The following is a 10,000-nucleotide window of genomic DNA, read 5'->3' as shown; positions in this document are numbered from 1 at the left end:
ACTCTACGTAACTCTACGTATGCATGTACGTACGTAATCTAGTAAGAGAGTAATGACACTCCCGTTGACTCTCATTGTAACAATGGAATGCGGAGGTGCTCATTCTATCTCAATGGAATAGTTCCAGCCACAGGAGCAATGTTTGGAACTATAGCCCATAGGCACCCGCTTTGAGGTGAGATCAAAGCGTGTCACCACTCTCTTACTAGATTACTCTGGTACGTACATACTTACGTGCGTGTGTGTGTGTGTGTGTGTGTGTGTGTGTGTGTGTGTGTGTGTGTGTGTGTACTCCACAAGAATTGAGGTCACGGTTCTCACACAATTCTCCATAAATGCAGCGTCTCTGAGGTGGAGTCATATATCCTGACTGTAGAGGGAATAACACAGGTGGAACAATCAAATGAAACAAACGAGGACGTTTAACATCCAGTCAGAAGAATGTCAGTTACATAAATGCCGTACGCTATACGTACCGTACTGTACAGTAACATTCACACACCGTACTGAGATCTGGAGGTCTGGCCTTAAATACGGCATCCAAATTCTGATGCAATTCAGCTCTGGACTGGGAAATGTGTGTGTGTGTGTGTGTGTGTGTGTGTGTGTGTGTGTGTGTGTGTGCGCACTGCGTAGGTAGTAATCAGCCTGGGAGAAGGGTGCTTATTACTGGCAACCCATTGGAGACCTCTCTCTCTCTCTCTCTCTCTCTATGTCTCTCTCTCTCTCCACCCAAAGTGATCCTCCTTCATTCTATCTATTCATTGCCTTTTTTGCCGCCCAAGGCCCCGTTTTCTGTGTGCATGTGTGTTCCGCGTGTGTGTGTGTGTGTGTGTGTGTGTGTGTGTGTGTGCATGCGTGCACATGCATATTATGCACATTATGTGTGTGTGGTTAGGGTGTGGGCTTACGTTCCCTGTAGACCGGTAGGGCAGTGCTGCACACTGCAGGCCTTGTTACAACAACCCACTGAACTCTCGCACGAACGCACGCATGCACGCACGCACACACGCACGCATGCACACGCGTGGGTCTGAGAGGCTAAATGTCATCAAACGGAGGTCCGTTTTACAATATCAATGGGGGGGGTCCCAGTCTCCAGAGATAAGAAATGCCATTAAATGGGGGGTCCATCCGTAGACTAATCCATGTCAAACTGCATGGGGGGTCCTTGAAATTAAACGGGTTGAGAATCACTGCTAGAGAGAGCCGTAAAAATCTTCTCTTATGGGGGTCCCTGGTAACCTGACTCTGCCAGAGGGGGCAGCAGAGAGTACCTCCTTCTCCCATCTGGGAACTCGATGCACCGGCCTACTAGCCTGGGCACCATTTCATTTCGGTATGATATCGTTACGTCATGTTGTAATATTGTTTTGTAGTCGACAGGTAGGAACAACAGGCGTCAACTTTATTGAGGGAAAAGGACGGTTCCTTCCTTTTTTCTCAATAAAAGCTACAGGCTACGAGAGCTTTTATTGAGGGGAAAAGGAAGGAACCTTCCCCTCAATAAAGTTGACGCCTGTTCCTGCCTGTCGACTACAAAACAATACTACAACATGACGTAACAATATCATCCTGATGACTACAAAACAATACTACAACATGACGTAACGATATCATCCTGATGACTACAAAACAATACTACAACATGACGTAACGATATCATCCTGATGACTACAAAACAATACTACAACATGACGTAAAGATATCATCCGCTCCCGACAGGATCATACAGACTTTTGAAACAGAGACCAGGCTTTCCTCCGAGGCGGTGGAAAGCCTGGTGAGGCGAGGTTAGTGGCCTACAGGCATACACAGTGCTGCCTTGATCCCGCCTCTAGCTGCCGCTGATTGGCCAGGCTGCTTGGTGGCCGGAGCATCGAGTCGGCCTGAGAGTTCCCAGATGGGAGCAGGAGGGAAAGTAAACATGTTGGACATGAAAGTAAAAAGTACGGATCGCACCTTTAACAGATCACCGTAATCAATGCCACAGATGTCCTCTCAGATTGACCTTTTCATGATGACTGACACACAGCTGGTCGCTGGAAAGGTCTGCGCGTGTGTCTGTGTGTGTCTGTCTGTCTGTGCGTGCGTGCGTGCGTATGCGTGTGTGTGTCTGTTTTGTCTGTGTGCGTGTCTGTCTGTGCGTGTGTGCGTGTGTGTGCGTGTGTGTGTGTGTGTGTGTGTGTGTGTGTGTGCGCCTGCAGCCCTGAGCACAGGGAAGCTGCAACTGAGCAGGTCTGAGCAGGTTTCTAGATAAAGTTCACCTTGACACACTGGATGAGTGGATGATCTGTGTGTGTGACGTGTGCGTGCATGTGCGTGTGTGTGACGTGTGCGTGCGTGTGCGTGCGTGTGTGTGACGTGTGCGTGTGTGTGACGTGTGTGTGATGTGTGTGTGACGTGCGTGCGTGTGTGTGACGTGTGCTTGCGTGCGTGTGCACGCATTCACCTTGACACAATGGGTTGAGATCTTTGACTTGAAGTTCTTTCACATCCACTTTTTAACAGTCTAGGACATCTCGGCCCTAGCCTAGCCTACTGTACCGTACCGTATCGTACCGTCAGCCTAGCCTACTGTACCGTAACGTACCGTCAGCCTAGCCTAGCCTAGCCTACCGTACCGTCAGCCTAGCCTACCGTACCGTACCGTCAGCCTAGCCTAGCGTCCAGGGATTTTCAACGTTGGGGAAACGTAGCCAAATGTGTGGCAAATCTACTAAATAAAATGCTGACCACTAACTAGCGGACTGAAAAATGATGTGAATAACCCATTTTGGGCGGGAACCCCTTTTGGTGTTAGCATTATGTTATGCTTTAACGACTGACATAGAAACATAGCTTTTTCAGAAAACTGTCATTTTCAAACTATTTAGAATCTGATCTCACGTGTTTCATCAGGTTAATGATTTTTTTCCGACCTCCAGTTCTAGGAAACACAGAATGGGGGGACTTTTTTATGATGTCCACACAACAGCTCTAAGGTATATTAATGATATAGTAAAATGTTGAAAATGAGTGGAATTCCCCTTTAATATTGACCAAAACCAGAGCAGAACTTCCACCACGGGACTCGGCCAATCAATGAATACTGTTGCAACTATATTAATTAATGGCAACTATTTCATACAGTTAAAGAGCTGTGCGTGTGTGTGTGTGTGTGTGTGTGTGTGTGTGTGTGTGTGTGTGTGTGTGTGTGTGTGTGTGTGTGTGTGTGTGTGGGGGGTTGGAACATAGTGGTCAGTTTTATAGAGCAGGGACGGAAACAGTGAATTACACACAGTCACGTCTGTTGACCCAGTTAGTGAGTCTCCCTGTGTGTGTGTGTGTGTGTGTGTGTGCGCTTCTCTCTTGCGTTGACCACTTGTTATTTCCATCTCTCTGTATCACACACACGCACGCATGCACACACTTATCTGTACATGACCGCGTGCGCGGTCATGTACAGATAAGTGCACTGACTCATCGCACTTCAACTTTGACCCCAGATGTGTTCCAAACTCAGTGAGTGTTTGAGGTCAACATGACTCCAGCGTTCCTGTGGCGTCTCTCTCTTCTACGTCTGAGCATAGACATGGTCACGCCCCGCCTGCCTCTGATTGGCCTATAGTACCGACACTAAGCATAGACATGGTCACGCCCCGCCTGCCTCTGATTGGCCTACCGACACCGAAGAGGCAAACTAATATTGTTTATGCCGTTGAGTCGTTGACCTGTTAGTGTGTAAACTTGAAACATTATTGTTCTGTACAAAGGTCTCTTTTCCCTTCATCTTTATCCTTTTTAGTATAACAGTATTAGTTCACTATAATTAGATTAATACACGTTAATCAACACTAACACTTTATTTAGAAGAACACACCCAAATCAAATCATAGTACATCGTACATGTGTGTTCAATCAATTATTCAATCAAAGCAAACGGCATGAACAATATTAGTTTTCCTCTTCTACAAAAATTATCGCGTGTTGCCGTTCTCTTGTACTTTGTATTATTTTCCCACCACGGAGTGCCCTCACATCTCGGGGGACAGGCAGTGTCGGTAGGCCAATCAGAGGCAGACGGGGCGTTACCAAGTCTATGCTCAGACGTAGATTAGATATACGCATTCCTGTGATGTCATAGTCTCATGTGTGTGTGGCTCCAGCATCCTGTCCTGTCCTGTCATAGTCTCCCTTCGTAGCCAGAAAACTATTCCGTCTCCCAACGGAGTCTCTGGAACTACAACCTACTATGTATAGTCATTTATCAGACGCTCTTAATCCAGAGCGATTTACAGGAAGCCAGAACAAGAAATAGTCATCAAGGATCATGTAAACCATGAACTAATGTGACCAGATTTGACTGAGAGCCTGCCATCGCGCAACCTCCAGCTGTTCACCAGAGGAGAACAACTATTCTTTTGAATTTTTTGTATCCAAAATGAGTTAATATCACAGGCAGACTCTTCACATACTAGAGCATGTCTGAAATAAGTGTCAGAGCTGAAATCGACATGTAAATGTGAAATAAACGCTTAAACATGTACCTAGGTGTAATGTCAAAGAACACAGAAGACATGTAAATATGAAATAAATGCTTAAACATGTAGCTATAGGTGTAATGTTAGAGACCACAGAAGACGTAAATATGAAATAAATGCTTAAACATGTAGCTATAGGTGTAATGTTAGAGACCACAGAAGACATGTAAATATGAAATAAATGCTTAAACATGTAGCTAGGTGTAATGTTAGAGTCCACAGAAGTCATGTAAATATGAAATAAATGCTTAAACATGTAGCTATAGGTGTAATGTTAGAGACCACAGAAGACATGTAAATATGAAATAAATGCTTAAACATGTAGCTATAGGTGTAATGTTAGAGACCACAGAAGACGTAAATATGAAATAAATGCTTAAACATGTAGCTATAGGTGTAATGTTAGAGACCACAGAAGACATGTAAATATGAAATAAATGCTTAAACATGTAGCTAGGTGTAATGTTAGAGTCCACATAAGTCATGTAAATATGAAATAAATGCTTAAACATGTAGCTATAGGTGTAATGTTAGAGACCACAGAAGACACGTAGATATGAAATAAATGCTTAAACATGTAGCTAGGTGTAATGTTAGAGACCACAGAAGACATGTAGATATGAAATAAATGCTTAAACATGTAGCTAGTTGTAATGTTAGAGACCACAGAAGACATGTAGATATGAAAAAAAATGCTTAAACATGTAGCTAGGTGTAATGTTAGAGACCACAGAAGACATGTAAATATGACATAAATGCTTAAACATGTAGGTAGGCCTAGGTGTAATGTTAGAGACCACAGAAGTTAACCTTTTTCAAGCCTGTTTTCCCAAGACATTACTCTATAAGTCTCCAAAACCGGTGGGTCAAACTGAACAACCAATATGTCCATTTGAAGCTATGATTCCCTGCTTTCACAGGACATGACAAATAATTAAAATAAAATAAAAACTCAATGACTCATCCTGGGTCAGAACTAAGCGGTCACAGATGTGTGACCACCTGGCACCATTCCATCTACGCTGAAATGGACCACCACGCTACGCTGGACACATTAATACTGTTTCCATCTTGTGTGTGTGTGTGTGTGTGTGTGTGTGTGTGTGTGTGTGTGTGTGTGTGTGTGTGAGAGCAGCTTGTTTGCCTTCCTCACATCCTGCTGTTTGCAACTGTTCACCCTCGAGCACACGCACGCACAGACACACACACACACACACACACACACACACACACACACACACACACACACACACACACACACAGTCACACACACACTGAGATATCAAATATCACAGCTTTACAGAATCAAATGATGATCTCCATATTTTACACTATAGTTCCTGAGATCAGATAAAGATAAGATAAGATATAAACAGATTTGTATCTAAACTTAACTTCTGGACGTGAAGGCTGTGAACCGGGTGATGTCATCAAGAACCGTGTGATGTCATCATTGTGATGTCGTCATGGACCGTGTGATGTCATCATGGACCGTGTGATGTCATCATGAACCGTGTGATGTCGTCATTGTGATGTCATCATGGACCGTGTGATGTCGTCATTGTGATGTCATCACTGGAGTCGTAAAACCATTTCCTCTGAGAAGGGAAATGTAAATATTTGCTTTCCAAGCGTTTACATTGTGGTGTTACTGTTCACACACACACACACACACACACACACACACACTGTCTGTCGGGGGAGGGGTGGAGAGCCTTGGAGTTATATGAGACTAAACATCTGTGCGTGTGTGTGTGGGGGGGGGGGGGGTGGATTAGAAATGCGACAGAGAAATGGTGACGCTCTCTTTTGGGACAGACAGACAGACAGACAGGAAAGGAACATTCCAGAAGGAATGGTCAGTTGGTCTCTCTCTCTCTCTCTCCCCCTCTCTCTCTCTCCCTCTCCCTCTCCCTCTCTCTCTCTCTCTCTCTCTCTCTCTCTCTCTCTCTCTCTCTGTCTCTGTCTCTGTCTCTGTCTCTCGCTCTCGCTCTCTTCCCCCCCCTCTCTCTCTCTCTCATTGTCATTGTTAATGTCTCTCTATCAGTAACAGTAGACAGCAGTCATGCCACACTGCAGTGGACAAATAGCAGACTGTACTCTGTCCACGGACGTGTACGCACACACACATGCACGCACACATACACGCACGCACGCACACACACATCAGTGAGTCATGAATGGCTGCCTTTCTGGTGGTGGAGAAACACAGTCAGTCAGTCTGATACATCACAATATCACACACACACACACACACACACTCAATCGCAAGACTGTGTTCACTGAGCATGCACGCAAGCACACACGCACGCACAGATGTGTTTCCATCACATGCAGTCATAACATGAATAGCACAGACAGACAGACAGACAGACAGACAGACAGACAATTAAATCAATAAATACATTCCTGACGTTTTGACAGCCTAAAATATAAAAGACTGTGGCTCAGAAGGTAGAGCAGGTCGTCCAATGATCCATGGGTTGGTGGTTCGAATCCCGGCTCCTCCTCCTCCTGTCTACATGTAGAAGTGTCCTTGGGCAAGACACTGAACCCCAAATTGCTCCCGATGTGCTGGTTGGTGCCTTGCATGGCTTCCGCAGAAATCAGTGTATGAATGGGTGAATGTAATGCACAATCTATGTAAAGCGCCAAGGCGCTATATAAATGCACCATTTACCCATTTACAGACAGAACCTGGATTCAAAGGCACAAATTCACGCTCCAACATGTTGCACACGCGCACACACACACACACACACACACACACACACACCTTGATGACAGGTGAGATTGTATTCAATGCCTGGGGAGGGGGGGTTGGAATGCAGCAGAGGAATGTTATATGTCACACACACACACACACACACACACACACACACACACACACACACACACACACACACACACACACACACACACACAGATTGATGGGTGTGACATTTAAATCCCATTATCATTTGATTATCAGCACTATTACAACCTTTAGATTGTGTTTGTTTGTTAGCCTGAGGGACACACGTGCACGTGACACACACACACACACACACACACACACACACACACACACACACACACGTAGCTACAAGCTGTAAGGAAATTATCAGTAGTCATAAAATGGTTTTAGGTTGTGAATCAATTTGTGTGTGTGTGTGTGTGTGTGTAACTGTGTGTGTGTGTGTGCGTGTGCGCGCGCTGTAACCTTTGATATGACTATAAAATGATTTAATTCCATCTCCTTATCTCACTGCTCAACTCTTACATACAAACTAAGCCATACTAAAACTAAACCACGACTAAAACTAAGACTAAATATATTGACAATTTGGTCAACCCATTAAAAACTAGAATAAAATGTCAGGGAGGGACTAGTGGAGAAGAGATGCAGTAGAACTAAATGACAAGTCTTTTTTTTTTGCATGCTGAAAGTAGCCGATCTACAAGCTTGTAGATCTGTTATTTTTTATGAGTGTAAAATGTAATAATAAAAATCCCATACAAATAAAAATGAGGATGATGGTTATAACTATAGGGTCTACATTTCCTATTCAAATTTGAGTTGCTCAAGTTTATTTGCATAACAGTATAAACTATGATGTTTCTTACATTCTGATACACACGAGGACCGCTCTATTAAAAAACTAAAATAATAATCAATAATCATCAGTGCCCATACCCGAAGGCGGGGTTGGCGAAAGGGCCTTTCTGTGTGGAGTTTGCATGTTCTCCCCGTGTCCCTTAGGGTAGGTACCCTCACAAAAAACATGCAGTAATCCTGGTCACTAAACTGCCTCCCCCTGGCCAGCCGGGGCGCCTGATGGAGGGTAAAGGAACTGGTCGGAATAACGTGTTCCTTCCACGTGCTACGTCCAACCAGGGAACCCCCCCCCCCCCCCCCCCCCTGTCAGGTGTAAAGGAGCAACTTGGACACTCAGGCATGAAGGAAGCATGAGTTCAAGTCCGTTGCTCTCCCCTTGTCCCCCATATATGGGGACTAGGTTGGCGGAGGGTGTGTAGAGCCCAGGATCACGTTAGATAATTGACACAGGGGTGAAAAATGGGTTACAAAATCGTGGGATAAAAATTAATAAATAAATAAATAATAATAATCAACTATTTGCGTATCGATGTCTGCTACATGGATTCTAACCTTGTTCTCCCCCCCCCCCCCCTCTCTCTCTCTCTCTCCCCGCAGCACTTCTCTGGCCTCCTGGACGACCTTTCCCAGGATGCATTGCTGCTTGGCCAGCTGCTGAGTGACCCCTTCCTGTCCGGGGGCGGCGGGGGGCGGGGGAGGGCGTCGCCCATGGAGCAGGAAGGGGAGGAGCAGGAAGGGGCGGAGTCCCCGCCGTCCCCCCCCCACATCGCGGCGGAGCACAGCTACTCGCTGTGCGGAGACAGCCGGCCTCAGTCGCCACTGTCGCACCTCAACGGGGAGGCTGGAGGGAGCGACGCAGGTGAGCGTGTGTGCGTGTGTGCGTGTGTGTGTGTGTGTGTGTGTGTGTGTGTGTGTGTGCGTGCGTGCGTGCGCCTGCAGCCCAGGTGAGAGCCACGCCCCCGCCCAGCGGCGATGTACTACGACTACAAACCGCGACGAAAAATGTCCGTCGACTACAGTGTTGTTTTCGTCGACTAATACTGTGATGAAAAATGTCCGTCGACTACCTTTTTTTCACTGACAAAAACTACATGGAAACTAAATGCAAACTAAGCTATGATGACTAAAACTAAGACTAAATATACTGTGGATTTTGTCAACAAATAAAAACTAGACTAAAATGTTAGGAAGGGACTATAGTGGACAAGAGATCCAGTATAAGTCATTTTACACTTGGTTGCATGCTGAAAATAGCAGATCTACAAGCCCACAACGCGCCGCAGGCTATTTTCAGCATGTGTAAGGCCCGTCGAAATACATTTTAGTCGACTTAAACTAGACTAATAGTAAGAGACTAAAACTAGACCAACAGTAAGAGACTAAAGCTAGACTACTCCCCACAGTAATTTTAAACCAATCAGAGCCATTGTTGTTGTCGACTCCCCCAGGTGAGTCGGAGCTCAGCGATTGGACGATGGAGGAGCAGGGGGAGGAGTCTATGGACACCCTGCTGTGCGAGTCTCCGTCTCTGCTGCCCGTGTTGCTGCCGGGCCTCGCCCTGACACTGGACGGGCCACCCCACACCCCCACCCCCCCCGACGCCCCGGGGGTCCCCCAGGGGCCCCCCGCCCGCCCCGACGCCCCCCCGGGGGCCCCCAAGAGTCCCCGGGGCCGGGACCCCCCCGCCAAGACCAGTCACAGCCAGGCCAAGAGTGTCAAGGTTTGAGATCACTCTACACTCTTTATTTTAATGTTTAGGGTCTTTATAGTCTAATATTTAGTCCAGGGGTCCTCAACAGGCGGACCGCGGTGCACGACCAGACCGCGGACCACCTCTCTGTGGAACCTGGGCAAAAAGAATCATGGTGTGTGTGATATG

At 46.2% G+C, this 10,000-nt stretch overlaps 1 protein-coding gene across 2 annotated transcripts in view; it reads left to right on the top strand.

Moving 5' to 3' along the window:
• Positions 1-10,000, top strand: part of creb3l2 (cAMP responsive element binding protein 3-like 2) — a 29,801-nt gene that overhangs the window by 5,513 nt on the left and 14,288 nt on the right. For both annotated transcript variants that reach the window (XM_083757422.1, XM_083757421.1), the window contains exons 2-3: positions 8,719-8,980; positions 9,570-9,841. In XM_083757422.1, coding sequence (XP_083613548.1) covers positions 8,719-8,980; positions 9,570-9,841 — 534 coding nt within the window. The remainder of the gene's footprint in view (positions 1-8,718; positions 8,981-9,569; positions 9,842-10,000) is intronic.

Source organism: Protomyctophum parallelum, assembly GCF_964188405.1.
Source record: "Protomyctophum parallelum genome assembly, chromosome: 22".
In the NCBI taxonomy this organism is placed as follows: domain Eukaryota; kingdom Metazoa; phylum Chordata; class Actinopteri; order Myctophiformes; family Myctophidae; genus Protomyctophum; species Protomyctophum parallelum.
Note: the sequence above shows the minus strand (reverse complement) of the source record. Positions and strands in the feature narration are given on the sequence as shown.